A 20,993-nucleotide genomic window follows, 5' to 3' on the forward strand; every position below is an offset into this window, starting at 1 on the left:
AGTTTCTATGCATTAGTGTCAGATAACATAAAATACAATTTTAACTGAAATCAAGGAAGTAATTTGTGTGGGTAATCTCCAACATGAGAGACCGAGAGCTGCAAAAGTGTTCCCACTACAGTCAATAGATTGAAAATCATGGGTTTAAAGATAGCATTCGAAATAAGAAATAGCTTATAGCTCATGTCTGAAGAAGGGTCTCGACCTGAAACGTCACCCATTCCTTCTCTCCAGAGATGCTGCCTGGCCCGCTGAGTTACTCCAGCTTTTTGTGTCTATCTGATGTAGTGTTTTTCATATTCCTCCAATCTGTCTGCACAAAGCTGGAACTGCTTTATCAGTTTGTGCAGCAGTTGCTACTAAATACTTTCAGAGTACTGTTTGAGTAATTGTAACAATCCTTTTTCTTTACATTAGGATGTTCACAATGTTGTGGAAACCACTGAAAAGTCTCCAGGCTCCAGTTCTCCACCCAGGGCCAGGTCTTGTGGCCAGACAGCAGAGGCTTCCACCACACGCGTAGCTGCTAATGGCTTAAACAACGGCAAAAAGGATGAGGCTCCGCTGCTAAAGTCCGAGAGGCGGTCGAAAGTGAAGACACAGGGCTGGACGTGTGGTGAATGTCTCCAGTGGTTTGCAGAACGAGACCTCTATGTATCCCACATGAAGCGAAGTCATGGAAAGGTAAGCGCCATTTTATTCATTAACTCCAGTTTGAATTGACGATCATTTTTATGGAATTACATAAAATTTGCAGGCAGGCAGATCAAATTCAACCAATCTTGGCGATCGTTTCACCCAACACCTCCGCTCGGTCCGCATTAACCAACCTGACCTCCCGGTGGCTCAGCACTTCAACTCTCCCTCCCATTCCATATCCTCCCATACCTCTCTGTCCTGGGCCTCCTCCACGGCCAGAGTGAGCAACACCGGAAATTGGAGGAACAGCACCTCATGTTCCGCTTGGGGAGTCTGCATCCTGTTGGCGTGAACATTGAATTCTCACAATTATTTTAACCCTTGCTGTCTCCTCCCCTTCCGACCTCTCCTTCAGCCCTCGGGCTCCTCCTCCTTTTTCCTTTCTTCTCCCCGCCTTCCCCCACCCCCTATCAGTCTGAAGAAGGGTTTCGGCCCGAAACGTTGCCTATCTCCTTCGCTCCATAGATGCTACTGCACACGCTGAGTTTCTCCAGCATTTTTGTGTACCTTTTTATTCTAACTGTGTATAACATATTCCTTTTCCCTTGGTGCACTTGCTTTCCTGCTTTGTGATCACATCTATATTATTCATATCAATAACTTCAGCAGCAAACGTTTACCTATTCACACCACTATGAACAATGGATTTTCAAGAATTCCTTATTTATTGAACGTTATCTTAAATTTACGATACCTGGTTTTGGACTCCTCCATGAGAGAAATCACCATCTACTTGTATACCATATCAAATAATATTCTATAATTTTAACATTTTGATTATGTTTACCCCCTCAGCTATAACAAATACCCCAAGTCTGGTCTTACCTGATGGTTATAGATAATGAGATATAGACTGGCAACCAGTGGTACTTACAGTGCCCTTCATAATGTTTGGGACAAAGACCCATCGTTTATTTATTTGCCTCTGTACTCCACAATTGGAGATTTGTAATAGAAAGAATCACATGTGGTTAAAGTGCACATTGTCAGATTTTATTAAAGGCCATTTTTATACATACCAAAATGTATACAAATGGCCTTTAATAATTTATAGATTTGATATTTCAGAGGATTCTCTTGAACTATAGGTGTACAGTAGAGAGCATAGTGACTGGTTGCCTCACGGCCTGGTTTGGCATCTTGAATGCCAAGGAACTAAGAGGACTGCAAAAAGTTGTGAACACTGCCCAGTCCATCACAGGTTCTGACCTCCCCACCATCAAAGGGATTTGCCGGAATCGCTGCCTCAAAAAGGTAGCCAGCATCATCAGAGACCCACACCACCCTGTCCACACACACATTTCACCCCTGCCATCAGGAAGCAGGTACAGGAGCCTGAAAACTGTAATGTCCAGATTCAGGAACAGCTTCATCCCTACATCCATTAGGCTATTAATCACTACAACCTCAAATAAGCTCTGAACTCCATAGACTAATATTGTTATCATTGCACTATTATTGGTTATTTGTTTATTTGTATGTGTATATATGCACATACTGAACTTTTTCATTTATTATATTGTTTACAGTTACTATGTTTACATATTCTGTTGTGCTGCAGCAAGTAAGAATGTAATTGTTCTATCTGGGACATATGGCAATAAAACACTCTTGACCAAAGATCCTTTAGCGAGCAAGATATATCACTCGACGAAAAAGACTGATAGTACGGTCATGGGCAGATTCGTGGGTAATTTAAGGCCCCATTTCCGTAACCGGCTTCCGTCTCCGCACCAAAGATCCCATTGGATAATAGTGTGGAGACGGAAGCCGGTTACGGAAACATCCTCGTAAAAATAAAAGTTATTTGGTAAAAATCTTCTCCTCATTTTCAGAATTTAAATTTATTAACACAAACTGTTCCCCCGCAACGTTGATTACACTGCGGGTCGGGTCGGGTTCCTGAAATGGATGAAAAAAAGGCCCACATCCCGTTCCGTACTACACGTCAATCCATTGCATTTAGCAGGAGTGGTCTATCTTGCTCCGCTATAAGATCTTTGCTCTTGACTCTCTTGAGCCGGGCCTACTGGTGGGTCTTCCGTCATCGGTCCACGGCAGGCAAACCTCAGTCCCCTTGACGACGGCAGCGAGTTGGCCCTGCTTGATAGGCAACATCTCTGGAGAAAACAGAGTTGTGGCAGAGGGCCAAATCTCAATACTCCTCCAACACTTTGCCTGCTTCTTTGACAACTGTATTGGTGCTACCTCCTACACTCTTGTCCATTTCATCATCATCTTTGCTATAAAAGGAAGAAGTGGTCTCGACCCGAAACGTCACCTATACCTTTTCTCCGGAGTTGCTGTCTGACCAGCTTTTTGTGTCAATCCACTGTTACTGTTGTTTCCATTGGAGCAATTTATTTTTTAATCAATCCATTTTGTGTCACAATCTTCACCACCACAAACCTGTTTGGACTAGTTCCTTTGGTTACACAATTAGGCAAATTCAGGGATAATGGTAATGCAATGTTTTATCTTTTATGGCTTTCTGCCAGCTTGAAGGGCTGCTGATTTATTAGCCTGTCAAGGAGATTTTTCTTTCACAAAGAAAAAGATTATGTGAACTGGTAGCTTTTGTGTGCTTGGTTTTTCTGTCCTTCCAGCATTCCCTGAAGAAATTAAAGCTTTGTCTAGACTCCTCTAAAGCTTCATTACCGTGTAAATCCTTCAAATGGCAGGCACACTGCCTTGTAATTGTAGATTAATTAAGCAAATACCGAGATTTTGGTTTGAACAAACTTCTTTTGCTTTTTTTAAATTTGTTTATTCAAGGTGGAGCAATATTGAATTTGCTTTTGTCATTCCTTCAGTTAAAAATCCAACTCAAAAGCTGCCCAAAACAAATGAATTTATTTTGGCATCCATGTTAAGAAAGCGATTGTCCCTTATTCATTAACTTCCATTTGTTTCAATATTAGGTTTTAGAAATAAGCTTATCAGTGTTATGAAAGAGTCATTCGCCTCGATTTCTTATTTACATTTCAGTATTTCCCAATTTTATCTCTTATTTCTTATTACTATCCCTTATCATATATCTGTCAACTGTGAATGACACGATTGTAATCATGTATTGTCCTTCCGCTGACTGGTTAGCACGCAACAAAAGATTTTCACAGTTCCTCGGTACATGTGATAAACTAAAGGTAGACTAAATTGCTGGAGAAACTCAGCGGGTGCAGCAGCATCTATGGAGCGAAGGAAATGGGCAACCGTTTTCGGGCCGAAAGCCTTCTTCAGACTAAACTAAACTAAATTATTTCTTCATGTGGTGATTTATCCTGGCATTCAGATGTGTGGGTTTTAGGAAATTCCATGGTTGCTGGAGACTACAGATGCTCTCTCTAGATGTTGGTGGGCAGTCCAGTTCCATGAGAATTAATTTTGTGCTAGAATTTAGAAAGTTGTATTTATTCATTTTTAGGATCTGGGTGTTGTTGTCAAGGCCAGCATGTCTTGCCCATCCCAAATTGCCTTTGAGTGTTGTTGTCTCGAACAGAAGAATTTGGAGCTGGGGGGTGGAGTCTTAGAATGAAGGATGGACCAGTTGGGACCAAGGAGAGGTGGAGAAGTCTCTTCACCAAGAGTTGTAAGATCATTGTAATTCTCTACACCAGAGATCCCGTATCTGAGTTCATTCAGAACAACGATAGATTTCTGAATGTCAAGGGAACCATGTCAAGGGAAAGAGTTGTGGGAAGAGTGCAAGAAAAAGGCTTTGTGATAGAAGATCAGCCAGAAAAGGTTCTGACTGTCCACCACATCTATGCCTCTCATATTTTTATATACTTCTATAAATCTTCCCTCAACCTCTGATGTTCCGGAAAAAACAATCCAAGTCCCCTCCAACCACTCCCTGGAGCTGAAACACTAATCCAGGCAACATTTCCTCATGGTAAAGTTCCTGTACACCCTCTCCAAGGATCTGGGGATCGTGAAATTTTTCTAACTCTCTAAATCTAACTCTCTCTCTCTCTCTCCAGTCACTCACCTGGGGCATTGTCTTCAGATCCATAACCTAGGTAAGATTAGTCCCATCAAATATTTAAGGTGAAGCAATAATTATTTATTTTTAAACCACTTTTCAACAGTCAATGAAGAGGTATCCATGTCGACAATGTGATCGTTCTTACAACGCCACACACTGCCTGCGGCGACATGTTCGAGTGAATCATGACGGCGTCAAGAGAACTTACACTTGTTGGTAAGCATTGCATCAGACTTTGTGAATGTGCCTAACTTGATCAAATCACCAAGTGAGTCTCGACCCAAAACGTCACCCATTCATTCTCTCAAGTTGATGCTACCTGTCCTGCTGATTTACTCCAGCTTTTTGTGTCTATCTTTGGTTTAAACCAGCATCTGCAGTTCCTTCTTACACAACATAATTTGTTTCATTTGCAATTGCCCCACCCATTCACCTCAGAGCCCTTAAAGGCTAATAGATTGTAATATAGTCATTGGTAGCAGCTAATTTCCTTAGTTTAGTTTTAGTTTAGTTCAGAGATGTGTCGCAGAAACAGGCCCTTTCGCCCACCAAGTCCACAATGACCATCCTTCACCCATACACTTATACCCTACACGCTAGGAACTATTTACAGAAGCCAATTAACCTACAAACCTGCATTTTGAATGTGGGAGGAAACCGGAGCTCCCAGAGAAAATCCTTGCGGAAGAATGTACAGACAGCACCCGTGGTCAGGATCGAACCCAGGTCTCTTGACACTGTAAGACAGCAATTCCACCGCTGCCTTTTCCGCACAATGCCACGAATACAAATAGAAATATCTCACCCAAAATACTTCTGATTGTGTCCCATTCATCCATTGCGACATTGTCTCCTGGTGTGGTTCAACTTAGTCTTGCAACATGGAACCTGCCACTTTGGCCCAACTTGCCCATGCCGACCAAAATATATCAACTGTTTAAAGCAAATACATATATTTAATCTGGAGGGTGTACCAGATGCAGTGAACCAATGCACAAACAAAAAAAGCACATGGAGAAATTATAATGCTCAAAATGCTCTGCTAGCTTGTTAGCATCTCTAAAGGGCAATGTCAGCTGTCTGAAGATCAACAGGGTGGAACTTTGTTTTTACTTAAGCAGTACTGCAAGATATATTCAAAACATATATCCATCATCCAACTCCACATCCAACGCATCATCCTCTGACATTGCCATCACCTCCAACATGATTTCTCCACTAGACACATCGTCAAATCTTCCCATCTCCACCCTTTTCCACCTTCTGCAGACGCCCGTTCCTTCCACAACTCCTTGGATCACTCATCCCTTCCCACCCAAACCACCCCCTTCCCAGGTACTTTCCCTCAGGAGGGAACCTCAGGAAATGAAACTCCAGGGAACACAGCAGTCCTTCCAGGTGAGACAGAGATTCACGTGCACCTGCTCCTACCTCATCTACTGCAACCTGTGTTCCTGATGTGGCCTCCTGAGCATCGGCAAGACCAGGTGTAGACTCGGCTACTGTTTTTCGCTAAACACTTGTGCTTGGTCCGCCAATGTCTTCTGGATTTCCCGGTTGCTAACCATTTTAACTTCACTTCCCATTCCCATATCGACCTTTCTATCCTGCTTCTCCTCCATTGCCGTGTGAGGCCATACACAAACCGTTGGAACAGCACTTCTTATTCCACTTATTAACCCTTTTTTCCCCCCCACCCCTTCACTGTGCCCCACCTTGACTCGCATCTATTTCTCCCCCCCTCCCTCCCTTTCACCTACATTCCTTCCTCTAGCTTCACAATTCACAACTCTTCAATCCTTTTGTCTCACACCTTCTATCTTTTCATCTCTAGCCTTTGTCCAACCATCTGCCTATCAACCTGCTCACCCCTTCACCTGTGGGCACCTGCCAAGATTTGTATTGTTCCTCCTCTCTTCTAGCTTTCTTCCCCCCCCCCCCCCCCCCCCCCCCCCCATCCACAATTATTCTGAAGAAGGGTACTGACCCAAATAGTCACTTATCCATGTCCTCCAGAGATGATTCCTGGCTTACTGAGTTACCCCAGCACTTTTGTGCCTGTTTGTTTACAAAAATTGTTCCTATTGCTGAACACCAGAGGGATCTCCTTGATGCGTGCTACAGGGAAAATCACAGCAAGGTTGTCCTCTACTGCATCCTCCCACTGGCCTGGGAGCTGCTTCTCAAATCACACTCAGTCTGAAGGCGGGTTCCGACCCAAAACGTCACCCATCCTTTTTCTCCACAGATGGCTGCCTGCCCGCTGAGTTACTCCAGCATTTTGTGTCTTATCAGAGGCAGGACTAAGCCTGGAGAGTGATGGGTGGATACAGGTGGGGGGGTTGCTAGGCAGATGGTTGGTCAAGGGCCAGAGATGGAAAGACAGAGGTTTTTGTAAACCAGCATTGCTGTTCCTTGTTTTCAAGACCACTATGTATTCAAGTTCAGGGTTTGCTGCTAACTACTAAGAAAACATCTAACCTATATTGGAGAAATGACGGAGAGCACTTACCACAAGCACAATTCATTTCTTGAATTTGAATATGAAGTAGGAACATTTCTCAAAAACTGACAATTATGTCAGAAATGTTTCAGAAATGTGGTTTTATAGAGGAGCGGGAATAGCAGCCAGGCTGTCATTTAGTTCAATTGCCTCGCGCCAACCTCTTTTCCTGGTAGCCTCACAAAACCGCACTTTCTATGAGAGTTTGTAGCATATGTAACGCTCAAGCTTGCTGAGGTTTTGAAGATGACTTGTGACAAGATTGAACAAATAGGTAAACCTCAGCTTCCTCCGCTGCACAGTGGGAGATGAGAGTTTGTGTCAGTTGGTAGAAGTAACCAGTACAGCAGTAACAAGCTTTCATAGTTGTACATCTTGTACAGATAGGGATCACAGTAAATTCTGTGAACTGATTGTCACTCTGAAAAGGTCGTGGAGGATTTAAAAGAAATGTAATGCACTCGAGTCATCAGTTATCATTTGAGATGCAGAAGCAGTGATGTGAAGCCGTGAACTGACTTTAGAAAAAGCCTGATATTAATTGGGATTGACACAAAATGCTGGAGTAACTCAGCAGGACAGGCAACATCTCTCGGTGGAAGGAATGGGTGACGTTTCGGGTCGAGACCCTTCTTCAGACTGAGTTGGGGGAGGGGGAGACACAGAGATAAGGGAGGGTAAGGTGTGAAAATGAGACATCAAAAGAAATGGAGATCGAGCAACATGTAGAATAGATCTTTGTTGGTTAGAAGAAGGTGACAACAAAGCAAATAGAGATAAAATGTAATTGGGTCCTCGACTCCGTCCAAGGACCCCGACAGCCATTTCAAGTGTGGCAGAGGTTCGCTTGCACCTCCAACATCATCTACTGTATCTGCTGTTCCAGGTGTGGACTCCAATATATCGTTGAGACCAAGCACAGGCTCGGCGATCGTTTTGCTGAACACCTCTGCTCAGTCCGCCTAAACCTACCTGAAACACTTATAACTCCCCTTCCCATTCCCACACTGACCTTTCTGTCCTGGGCCTCCTCCATTGTCAGAGTGAATTGGAGGAACAGCATCTGATATTTCGCTTGGGCAACTTACACCCCAGCAGTATGAACATTGACTTCTCTAACTTTAAGTAACCCTTGTTTTCCCTCTCTCTCTCTCCATCCCCTCCCACTTCCCAGTTCTCCGACCAGTCTTACTGCCTCCGACTACATTTTATCTCTGTTTACCTTCTCACAACTAACAATGATTTATTCTACATTCTCCTTGATATACATTCCCTTTGTCCTGTTTTCACACCTAACACTTCCTTATCTATACACTCCCTTATCTGTACACTTCCTTATCTATGTACCTTCCACTGACTCGACTTGACTCCCCTAACATCAGTCTGAAAAAGAGTCTCGACCCAAACCAGCACCCATTCCTTCTCTCCAGAGATGCTGCCTGTCCCACTGAGTTACTCCAGCAGTTTGCGTCTATCTTCGATTTAAACCAGCATCTGCAGTTCTTTCCTACACATCAATATTCATACAGCCGGGGTGCAAGCTGCCGGTTCTGTAATACATCTAGTCGTTCAAGTCAGATTGAAACTGATAAAAATCTGCATGAAATTGCAAGTTGTGCACAAATAACATTCTGGTAATTACGGTATCAACTTTTTGATTGTTCAGTTCTAAGAACCAATTGCGATGATTTGGAGTAGTTGAAAGAAGAATATTATGGCTGAATCATCAACTTATCCAAGGCAACTTAAATATTTGAAAGGTGGGATTTTTCAAGTGAGTTTATTGTCATATGTCCCTGTATAGGACAATGAAATTCTTGCTTTGCTTCAGCACACAGAACATAGTAGGCATTTACTACAAAACAGATAAGTGTGTCCATATACCATAATATAAATATATACACACATGATTAAATAAACTGAAAAGTGCAAATAACAGAAAATGGGTTATTAATAATCAGAGTTTTGTCCGAGCCAGGTTTAATAGGAGACGTTGTAAGTCAGCACATTTGGATAATCACTGAACAAAACTGTTTGGAACAGGACATGAACGGTAGCATTTTGGGTGACTTCAAGTTCACAAAGGCTCACCAAGGGACTCCATCCTCACCTTTGTTGTCCCAAGCTGTGTACTCAAGCATAAGCCCAGCTGAAGGTTTTAAACAAGCTGAGACAAGGACAGAGTGGGGCATTGCTGTAAGATAAAATCAGGTAGATTTGGCAGAGAAATTATAGAAACAGTCAAAACAAAGTATGTAGGAAGGAACTACAGGTGCTGGTTTATACCGAAGATGGACACAAAGTGCTGGAGTAACTCAGGAAGAGTCCGAGAGCTGGCTCCAGGCCTCAACCTGGTGGAGTTCAGCTCGCCAGACTATCACGGCACCTCCATTGTCGGCGGGTTTGGTGATAGTCGGGATTGATGCAAAGTGAGCGGAGGGCTGAAGATGCTGCCTGACCCGCAGAATTAGTCCAAAATTCAACTATTTGTCAGTGCAACTCCAAGCTTCAAACAGCAGATTCAAGCCGTCAGGGAGAAAGTGTTGAGCTTGGCTGAGGAACAGAGATTGGGGTGGAGTCGTGTGAGCTACAAGAATTGGCAATGGTGTTCCTAATAGTTATTTGGAAGACCAAGTGGTGTGTGTTCTTTATTTGTAAAAGGGATACTATTTGTGCCTGGGCCAAAAACTACTTGTCAGCATTTAGTTCATGAGTGTTAGATCGAGCTTGGAGCTTCCCTGATCTGACGTAGGTAAACACACTCATAATATGGTGGACATTCATGCTTTTTTTTTTATTATTATTTTTATTAGAAGCAATTGTACATGCGGCATGTAAAATTATGCAATTATTGTACAGCTTCAATTTTGGCCTTTTAACCTGAAAATGAAAGAAAAGAAGAAAGACAGAACAAGAGAGGAAAAAAGTGAAAAGATAGGACCCCTAGACTACCAAAGTAGTGTGGCCAAAGCGTGAATAAAGATATAAAAGAGAAAAAAGAAAAAAGAAGAAAAAAGTGGAGATATACCTGCCCCTCATCGTCCCCCCGCCCACCTCACCCAACCCATAATTAGGTGTTGCACCATACTATCCTTGTAAACATTCGGTAAAGGGTGTCCATGTATTGAAAAATTGGTCTGGTTTTTCTGCCAAGACAAGCCTGATATTTTCCAAATGGAGTGTCTCGGACATGTTTGTAATCCACATCATTAGAGATGGGACTGATGTGTGTTTCCAAAATTTAAGTATTAGTTTTTACGCCGTTATCAGGCCATAGTTAAGGAAACACCTTTGAAATGATGTTAGCTCAGAACAGGCTTCTGAGCTACACCTGCACATTCATGCATAGGTGTAGATTCTTCCAGGGCAATGATCCGGGTGTGCCAAACAAAAATATTTTTTATTTTGGGAAATTAGTCCTTGCTTTCTCCCCCTTTCCCCTCCCCTTCCCAGCTCTCGCATAGCCCACTGTCTCCGCCTCTTCCTTTCTTTTTAACGCCCCCCTCCCACCCCCACATCGGTCTGAAGGAGGGTTTCGACCCAAAACCTATTCCTTCACTCCATAGATGCTGCCTCACCCGCTGAGTTTCTCCAGCATTTTTGTCCACCTTTGGGGAAAGAGAGGTGCTTTGCCACCTAGTGGCATATCCTGTTACTGTTTAACAATCAATTATTCTAGTTCAAAGCTTTATGTTCAGATCTTTTCCTTCTCTATTCTTTTGCCATACCACGACCAATAACAAAACCAACATTTCTAACACAGATTAATTGTTCCCCAACTTCACCATGTCAAGTCAAGTCAAGTCAAGTCAAGTTTATTTGTCACATACACATACGAGATGTGCAGTGAAATGAAAGTGGCAATGCTCGCGGAACAACAAAACAACCAGACAAATTATAAACACAATCATAACACACATATTATTTTACGTAATAAATAATAGAAGGAAAAACGTTCTGTACAGTTAGTCCCTGGTGAGAAAGGCGTTTACAGTCCGAATTGCCTCTGGGAAGAAACTCCTTCTCAGCCTCTCCGTTCTCACTGCATGGCAACGGAGGCGTTTGCCTGACCGCAGCGGCTGGAACAGTTTGTTGCAGGGGTGGAAGAGGTCTCTCATAATTTTGTTTGCTCTGGAGTTGCACCTCTTGTTGTATAGTTCCTGCAGGGGGGTGAGTGAAGTTCCCATAGTGCGTTCGGCCGAACGCACTACTCTCTGCAGAGCCTTCTTGTCCTTGGCAGAGCAATTCCCGAACCAGATGGTAATGTTCCCGGACAAGATGCTTTCCACCGCTGCTGCGTAGAAGCACTGGAGGATCCTCAGAGACACTCTGAATTTCCGCAATTGCCTGAGGTGGTAAAGGCGCTGCCTTGCCTTACTCACCAGTGCTGAGGCGTGTGATGACCATGTCATATCCTCAGAGATGCGGACTCCCAGATATTTAAAACAGTTCACCCTATCCACAGGATCACCATTTATACTCAATGGAGTGTACGTCCTCGGATGATGTGCCCTCCTAAAGTCCATGATCAGCTCCTTCGTTTTTTTGATGTTCAAGAGGAGGCTGTTCTCCTGGCACCAGAGTGCTAGATCAGCCACCTCCTCCCGGTAGGCCTTCTCATCGTTGTCTGAGATCAGGCCCAACACCACAGTGTCATCAGCAAACTTAATTATAGCAAAGATGTTGTCAAGCTGCAAAGAGTGCAGAGAAGATTCATGAGGATGTTGCCAGGACTCGAGGGCCTGAGCTATAGGGAGAGGGGGAGCAGGCTAGGAATTTATACCTTGGAGTGCAGGAGGAAGAAGGGTGATGTTATCGAGGTGTACAAAATAATGAGAGCAATAGATCAGGCAAATGATCAGGTCCAAGAACACTGATGCAATTATCAAGAAAGCACAACAGCGCCTCGACTTCCTGAGAAGATTACAGAGAGTCGGTTTGTCAAGGAGGACTCTCTCTAACTTCTACAGGTGCACAGTAGAGAGCATGCTGACCGGTTGCATCGTGGCTTGGTTCGACAACTTGAGCGCCCTGGAGAGAAAGAGACTACAAAAAGTAGTAAACACTGCCCAGTCCATCATCGGTTCTGACCTTCCTTCCATCGAGGGGATTTATCACAATCGCTGCCTCAAAAAAGCTGGCAGTATCATCAAAGACCCACACTCATCTCCCTGCTACCATCAGGTAGAAGGTACAGGAGCCTGAAGACTACAATGACCAGGTTCAGGAATAGCTACTTCCCCACAACCATCAGGCTATTAAACCTGGCTCGGACAAAACTCTGAACATGAATAACCCATTAACTGTTATTTGCACTTTATCAGTTTATTTATTCATGTGTTTTGTAGTCAATGCCTACTATGTTCTGTTGTGCTGAAGCAAAGCAAGAATTTCATTGTCCTATCAGGGACACATAACAATAAACTCACTTGAACTTGAACTTGAAATACACCAAGTTTTTTACCTAGAGATGGGGAATCCAAAATAAGAGGATATAGGTTTACGGTGAGGGTAGAAATATTTAATAGGGACCTGAGGGGTAATTTTTTTGCACAAAAGGAGGTTGGTGTTGGGAACGAGCTGCCGGAGGATGTTGTTGAGTCAGATACTATGTAACGTTTAAGAAACATTTGAACAGGTATGTGGATAGGACAGGTTCTGTGGGATTTGGACCAAGCGTAGGAGGACCTGAGGACCAGAGGTGAAAGGGAAAAGATTTAATAAGAATCCAAGGGGTAATTTTTTCACACAATTGGTGGTGATGTATGGAACAAGCTGCCAGAGGAGGTAGTTGAGGCTGGAACTATCCCAACATTTAAGCAACAGTTGGACAGATATATGGATAGGACAAGTTTGGAGGGATATGGACTAAATGCTGGTAGGTGGGACTAGTGTAGCTAGGACGTGTTGGCCGTTGTGGGCAAGTTGGGCCCAAAGGCCTGTTTCCACATTGTATCACCCTATGACTGTAACTAGGTGGGACTGGTATAGACGGTGTATGTTGGTTGGCATGGGCAAGTTGGGTCGAAGGGCCTTTATCCCTGCTGTATAACTCTATGACTCTAAATAATCACTGCCTGTGGGATCTTGTTGAGTGCATATTGCCTGCCAAGCTGTCTGATGTTACAATGGTGACTAACCTTAAAGTCTGCTTCTTGGACACTACCTCTAAATCAAGAACGACTTCCTTCCATTTCATGTCTGTGGTTTCTGAGGTGGCCGATGAGTCAAGTGTGTTTTATTGGCAAATGTCTAGAAAGGGAACAATAAAATCCTCATACAGCAGCACAACAAACATGTAAGCATAGTACTTGGTGGACACCAAAATAAACTACAAAAAGAAGTTTGATGTATAATCAAGGTAGTTTGTAGATCGGAGTTTAGTTGCAGTCAGTAGCGTTCAATAGCCTGAGGGTTGTTGGGAAGATGTTGCTCCTGAACCTGGACCTTAGTTTTCAGGCCCCTCTTGTACCTTCTTCCCAATGGCAGGAATGGAATGAGAGACTGGCCAGGGTGGTGTGGGTCTCTGATGATGCTGGCTGCCTTTTTGAGTTACCAAATGTGCAGGAAGGAACTGCAGATGCGGGTTTAAACCGAAGATAGACACAAATATGAGGGAAGAAGATTAGACTTTATTGCCTTCCATCACTGTGAGGAATGTGGGGAATCCTGTGGTGGATGTTTATGTTAACTTTTATGTGTGTCTTGTTGCTTTTTTTTGTATGGCTGTATGGTAATATAAATATTACTGCACCTTAATTGGTACACATGACAATAAAAGACCTTTGAAACCTTTGAAATAGCTGGAGTAACTCAGTGGGACAGACGGCATCTCTGGAGAGAAGGAATGGGTGACGTTTCGGGTCGAGACGCATCTTCAGACGTTTCACCCGTTCCTTCTGTCCAGAGATGCTGCCTATCCGGCAGTGTTTCTCCAGCTTTTTGTGTCTTATCTACTACATATACCATCTACATACTGCACTGCAGTTGTTCTTTAATCTGCTCTGGTACTAACTCACAAACTGCATTGTCTACTATCAAGAAGGATAGGAGCAGTAGATACATAGGACCACCACCACTTGCAGGTCTCCCTCCAAGCAATGTATTGCAGGTACTTCACTGCTGAGCCTAAACCCTAGAACTCCCTCCCCAACAGCAGTGTGGCAGAACCTTCATCAGAGGGACTGTTAGTGGTTCAAGAAGCAGATGACCACTATCATCTTAAGGTGGACAATAAATGTGCAAAATGAACCAGGACAGGCAATAAATCCTTGATCCTGAAATGAAAACTTTACAAATACAATTCGTATTGCTCCATGCAGAGGGATCTCCTTATTGCTGTGTGCTACAAGATAAATCACCACTAGGTTGTCCTCCACATTCTCTTCCCAATGGCTAGGGAGCTGCTTCCCAAATCGCACTCAGTCTGAAGAAGGGTTTCAACACGAAATGTAGCCCATCCTTTTTTCTCCAGAGATGCTGAATTATTCCGGCACTCAGTGTCTGTCCCAAACCACACCATTGGTCCCATCCATGAGAGGCACAAGGAACAAGATGCCACTGCCCAGAAAATATCCTCTTGGAAATGGGTCAACAAGGTGGGCTGTGGAATGACAGAGCAGCAGACATTCCTTATCAAATGTATTTTTTAAACCTCTTTGTGCTCAGCTAAAGGAAGAAACGTATCCATGAAAAAAAATGTTGAACTAATCTGTAATTGTTGATTGCCGTGGTTGTCTTCCCATTTAACAAATAGATAAACTGTACTGACGTGACAAGAACAGTTTACAAGAGCATCAGTTTTTGGTATTTCACGGATTTTGTATCATTTCCAGGTACTGCACAGATGAAAAGCACTTTTTTGCCAAGCGCTTCATGCTGGAAAAACACATCAACCTAATGCATGGGATCCGAAACCCAGACTTCAGCCAGATGCAGAAATCTGCAAACACAAACTCAGATGCCAAAGTGGTGAGACTTCCTTCCTCATGTGTTATTTTACAATGGGCATCAAAGTTAATCCTGGAGCTAACTACACCTGCATCTCATGAAGGCGCAGTGGTAGAGTTGCTGCCTTACAGCACCAGAGATCCGGGTTGAATCTGGTGCTTGTCTGTACAGAGTTTGTACTTTCTCCCCATGACCAGCATGTGCCCTCACTGGGGTCTATAGTTTCCTCCCAACCTCCAAAAACATACAGATTAGTAAGGTACACAAAAAAGCTGGAGAAACTCAGCGGGTGCAGCAGCATCTATGGAGCGAAGGAAATAGGCAACGTTTCGGCCTGAAACGTTGCCTATTTCCTTCGCTCCATAGATGCTGTTGCACCCGCTGAGTTTTCTCCAGCTTTTTTGTGTACCTTCGATTTTCCAGCATCTGCAGTTCCTTCTTAAATACAGATTAGTAGGGTAATTGGCTTGGTATAATTGTAAATTGGCCCTAGTGCGTGTAGAATACTGTTAATGTGCGGGGATCACTGGTCGGTGCGAACTCGGTGGGCCGAAGGGCCTGTTTCCATCCTGCATCTCTAAATTAAACATAAACTAAACTGTAGCTGTTTAAAGAAACTTCTCTGAAGTAGACAGGAGCTGACAATAAAGGATAGCTGTATTGGTGGTGCCTACATCAGAATGTAAATTGGGTATAGAATATAATAAAGAATATAATGAACTACAGAATATAATAAAGGGCCACACAGTGGTGTAGCTGGTAGAGTTGCTCACAGCGCCAGAGACCCAGATTTGTTCCAGTCCTGTGTGTGGAGTTTGCACGTTCCCCCCGTGACCGCGTGGGTTTCCTCCGGGTGTTCCGCTATCCTCCCGCATCCCAAAGAAGTGCGGATTTGTAGGTTAATCGGCTTCTGTAAATTGCCTCTAACATGTCGGGAGTGGATGAGAAAGTGGGATGACATAGAACTAGTCTGAATGGGTGATCGATGATCGGAGTGGACTCGGTCGACCGAAGGGCCTGTTTCCATACTGTATTTCTAAACAAAACTAAATAACAAAGTAGTCGAAATGTGTAGGAAGAACCGCAGATGCAGGTTTACACCAAAGATAGACACAAAATGCTGGTGAAACTCAGCGAGACAGGCAGCATCTCTAGAGAAGGAATGGATGATGTTTTGGGTTGAGACCCTTCTTCAGAAGTGTCACCCATTTCTTCTCTCCAGAGACGCTGCCCGTCCTATGTCGCTCTTCCAGGGAGATGCTAAATGCATTTCGTTGTCTCTGTACTGTACACTGACAATGACAATTAAAATTGAATCTGAATCTGAATCTGAGTTACTCCAGCATTTTGTGTCTTATCTTCTAAATGAATAGGCAAGGTATGCAGTCCATGTCTGCTTCATGATGCCAGTCTTGTGATCGCTAATTGTCATTTCCTTTTCGAGGAGGACTTGCCTGGCAAGCGCGTGGCCAGTGACACAGAAGCAGCTGGGCAGCCTAACTCTCACACCATCGCATCACTTCCCAAGAAGCTGAAGGTCGCAGTGTTCAAACAGTACAGATGTTCCAAGTGTGGTTACATGACCAAGAGCAAAGCCGATTTCCAGGGACACATACCTCAGCACAAGACCGATGGTTCAACCTTCCAGTGCTCGCAGTGCGGTCTCTGTTACACGTCTGCACTCTCCCTGAACAGGCACCTCTTCATCGTCCACAAGTTCAAGGAAGCCGAGACGCTGCAAGCAGGCGTGGTTCGCGAAAACGGGCAAGGCGCGCACAGTAGGGAGTCGAACACTACGTCAGAGGAAGATGTTGATCTCCAGTGCCACGTTTGCAAGGAAATACTTCACAGTGAAACAGCTTTGAGCGTGCATGTTCGGACTCACGGAATGAGGATCATATTATCCAAGCAGAATGGAGGGTCAGAACAGTGATTCCGTCAGTGCAGAGGAGAGATACGTCAAGTCTCCAAATCTTCTTCATCCAGGACAGATGTGCAGTGATAAGCCTGGTTCACAGATACATAGCATAGCAACGTATCAACAAGTAAAGGAAAGTGGTCCTCATTCAAAGCTGACCAGTAGGATTCTCTCTGCCCATGACAGCGGAACAAGTGTTGCTTCTGGATCCCTCGTCCTGGTTTTTATTGTTTCTTGTTGTTGTCGAAAGATTAGTTTTTATACTTTGTACAACCCAATGCACAATAGAACTTCACAGGGAAAGCAAGCCAAGCATGCTCTCCGCGGCCTCCACCTCCCAGTGCCCTCAAACGTCTGTGACTATTTATTTCACGTAACTTTGCATGCCAGTCTCAAGCCCAGCTTTCAGTTAAACTCTCCACAGGCTTGTGTAGCTCACAGTCCATAATGTCACAAAATACAAAGCACGTCTCACTGCTACTGTCCCGGGCAATATGAGGCCAGAGTTGGGTGTTAGAATGTCAGTGCCCCCCTCTTCAAAAGCTGTTTTAGTGGCTCAAAGTGAATGGTTCCCTTCCTTTTTAAACGTTGACGTTTGACGTGCATGCAATGAGGATTCACAACGTAATGTAGGTCCGTTTAAATCCTCATCTACCCCCTCCCTTATTTAAAAGTAAATAGAGAGATTATACTATGAAGGAATGTCTGCAAGCATTGGCAGTGCCCCTTTCTCATCATTTGTTGTGCCATTGTTCATTGATTGTCTTCATTTTATTTTGTGGCTTTTTATCGATCTCCTTGCCCGTCAACCAAGCACCCGAGTGTTTTCGACACGTGTCTTCATCTGCCTGTTACAGTTTGATCCTTTCTCCACGAGCAGATTAATAATCACTCTGCACACTGTGTCAGACAGTTGCTCGAGGAAAGTTTACATTGGAATCGCAGGCCTAAGTCTCGCTACTTTTTAAATCCAGTACAACAATGTTGTGAATGTAATGCAGAGTCATTGCTCAGAAATGTGACTGTTTCCAGTTTGTGCAGTAATCCGAGGTTGGTTCTGATAAACCCCATAATTTATCAAGACTGCATCCCTAACACGACGCATATCCAAGGTACAGGACCCCAGGGGTTGTCTTTACCATCGTCTGTGTGGTAACTGCCCCTCATTCCTGAGGGCTGCATGCAGGGGTGACATTTTTTTCTGAGCATTGCTTACATTTTTCCTGTTTCACCGCCTCTAAGTTGGAGACAGACCACTCCACAGTCTTCCAGCACTTCTTAGCCAGTCCTGAGGTTTCTTCTCTACCTTCCCACAGTGTCCTTCAAAAACCCTGATATTTATCTATACTCATACATTTTAGGACATCTAGCATCTCTGCAGCTATAATATGGAAATTATCAAGACGCCTAGACATGGACTTTCCGCAGTTCCCAAGTCTTCATGGCTTTCTCCATGATACAAAACAGCGGAGAAATATTCATTGAGTATTTCACCATCTTCCTGTGGCTCCAGACATAGATGACCACCCTGGTTTCCGAGGCGTCCTATTTTCTCCCTGATTACCCTTTTCCCTCAATATACTTATAACATTCTTTGAATCTCCTTAATCTTATCTGCCAAAAGTTTCGGTTCTCCTGATTTCATTCTTATATATGGTCCTCAATCCCCCAAGGCTCCCCAAGGGATACATTTGATCCCAGATGCCTGCACCAGCCCTATGCCTTCCGTTCCCTGACCTGAGCCTTAATCTCCCGCACTAGGGGCGACACGGTGGTGCAGCGGTAGAGTTGCTGCTTTACAGCTCTTGCATCACCGGAGACCCGGGTTCGATCCCGACTACAGGTGCTGTCTGTACGGAGTTTGTACGTTCTCCCCGTGACCGTGTGAGGTTTCTCTTGAGATCTTCGGTTTCCTCCCACACTCCAAAGAGTAACAGGTTTGTAGGTTAATTGGCTTGTGTTTGTGTACTTGGTACAAGTGCAAACTGTCCCTAGTGCGTGTAGGCTTGTGTTAATGTGTGGGGATCACTGGTCAGTGAGGACTCGGCAAGCCGATGGGCCTGTTTTCGCAATTTATCTATAAACTAAACAACGAAATCAGCTACGGTTCTGTACTCGTGCCCATCGTGGCCTTTCTCTAACAGGAATATTCAGACCTTAAATCCCTCTATCTCACTTTTATAAAAGTGAGAAACTTTAAAAGTGTGAAAGTTGATTGGACTAGGTCATTTCTCAGCAAAGGGACTTTGGGAAATGGGATGGCTTTTAAGTTTCTGTCCAATTCCATCAAAGTTCTTCCTAATTTGGTACATTATGGACCAGCCTTGTCCTTTTCCATAACTATTTTAAAACAAATAAAAATATGGATGTCAGTCCCAATGTCCTTGGCCACTGTCATCTCTGTCACTTGCCCAGCCCTATTTCCTATGAGTAGGACGTGCTTTACCCTCTTTCTTGTAGAGCCATCTATACATTACTGAAGAAAACATTCCTGAACATGCTTGACAAATTCCATCCCATCTAAGCCCCTTGGCACGATGGAAGTCCCGGTTTGTAATAGGAATATTAATGTACCCCGCTACAATCTGCAATCTCCCAGCATATTTCTTCCTCTAATTCCCGTTGACTATTTGGGGGCCAACAGCACCCTCCCAACAAAATGATCATCCCCTTTATATTTCTCAGCTCACTCATATAGCCTCACTTAAGAATCCCTCACTGCTGCTGTGATGTTCTCCTTAATTTAAACATTGAACAATACATCACAGGCATGGGCTCTTCAGCCCACATTGTTTGTGTCGAATATGATGCCAAGTTGAACTGACATCTGCCTGTACATGATCCGTATCATTTTATTCCTTGCACTCCAATGCGCCTATCTAAAAGCCTCTTAAACCCATTATTGCACCTGCCACCACCACTATCCCTGGCAGTACGGTCTAGGCCTCCATCGCTCTCTGTGTAAAAAAAAACATGCCCCACGTATCTCCATTAAACTTCTTCCCTCTCACCTTATAGCTACGCCCTCTAGTGTTCTATATTTTCACCCTGGGGGGAAAAAAGGATTCTGGCTGTCAGCCTTACCTACCCCTCATTCTTTTATATACTTATATACATGAGATCTCCCCTCCACCTCTACCTCCAACTTTCCAGAAAAACCATTCCCACATTTATCCAGCCTCTCCTTGCAGATGACTTCTACATTGACTTCCAGCCTTCTACCTGTCTCAGTTCTGTATTGGATCCCTTCCCCCGACTAATCTAGCTTAAACTCTCCCTGATACCACTTGCACACATACACTCCCCCTCCCCCCCAGGATATTGGTCCCCTTCTCGTTCAAGAGCAACCCATCCCTCCAGTACAGGTCACCTCTATCCCAGAGGAAATCCCAATGGTCCAAAATTCTGAATCACTGCCTCCTGCATTAACTCCTCATCTGGCCTATCCTCCTCTTCCCACTCTCACTGGCATATGACACTGGGAATAATCCAAAGATTACTACCCTTGATATCCTTTTTATCCTTTGAGTCCCTGTATTCACTCTGCAGGACACATCTCTTTTCTGAACCATTCTCCCTCTGCATCCACTCTGAGATATCCTTGACCCAAGCACCATCATGGAGTCACTGAATCTCTTATCACTCCCCCAAATTAATAAGTCTTTATCAATATTGCTCTGCCTGACCTCACCCTTCCCTGCTTTGTCACAGAGCCAGTTTGGTGCCACAGATCTGACCGCTGTAGTTGCTGCTTTCGCCTGAACGTCATCCCCGCCAACAATATCCAAAAGGGTGTTGGAAGGAACAGCAGATGGTGGTTTAACTCAGCGGGGCAGGCAGCATCTCTGGAGAGAAGGAATGGGTGACGTTTTGGGTCGAGACTCTTCTTCAGAAGGGTGTACTAGTTTTCAAGGGGACTGGCCATGGGGGATTCC

The 20,993-nt window shown here is 44.1% G+C and overlaps 1 protein-coding gene across 3 annotated transcripts in view; it reads left to right on the plus strand.

Annotated features, from left to right (window-relative positions):
* The window catches only part of znf592 (zinc finger protein 592), a 127,173-nt gene extending 106,495 nt beyond the window's left edge, over nt 1-20,678 (plus strand). For 2 of the 3 annotated variants that reach the window (XM_055662612.1, XM_055662613.1), the window contains exons 7-10: nt 418-684; nt 4,791-4,903; nt 15,026-15,161; nt 16,585-20,678. In XM_055662612.1, coding sequence (XP_055518587.1) covers nt 418-684; nt 4,791-4,903; nt 15,026-15,161; nt 16,585-17,073 — 1,005 coding nt within the window. In that variant the 3' untranslated portion in view covers nt 17,074-20,678. The remainder of the gene's footprint in view (nt 1-417; nt 685-4,790; nt 4,904-15,025; nt 15,162-16,584) is intronic. The other variant, XM_055662614.1, reaches the window with a different exon arrangement.
* Nucleotides 20,679-20,993: the final 315 nt, after the last annotated feature.

This window comes from Leucoraja erinacea, chromosome 36 (assembly GCF_028641065.1).
Source record: "Leucoraja erinacea ecotype New England chromosome 36, Leri_hhj_1, whole genome shotgun sequence".
Lineage (NCBI taxonomy): Eukaryota > Metazoa > Chordata > Chondrichthyes > Rajiformes > Rajidae > Leucoraja > Leucoraja erinaceus.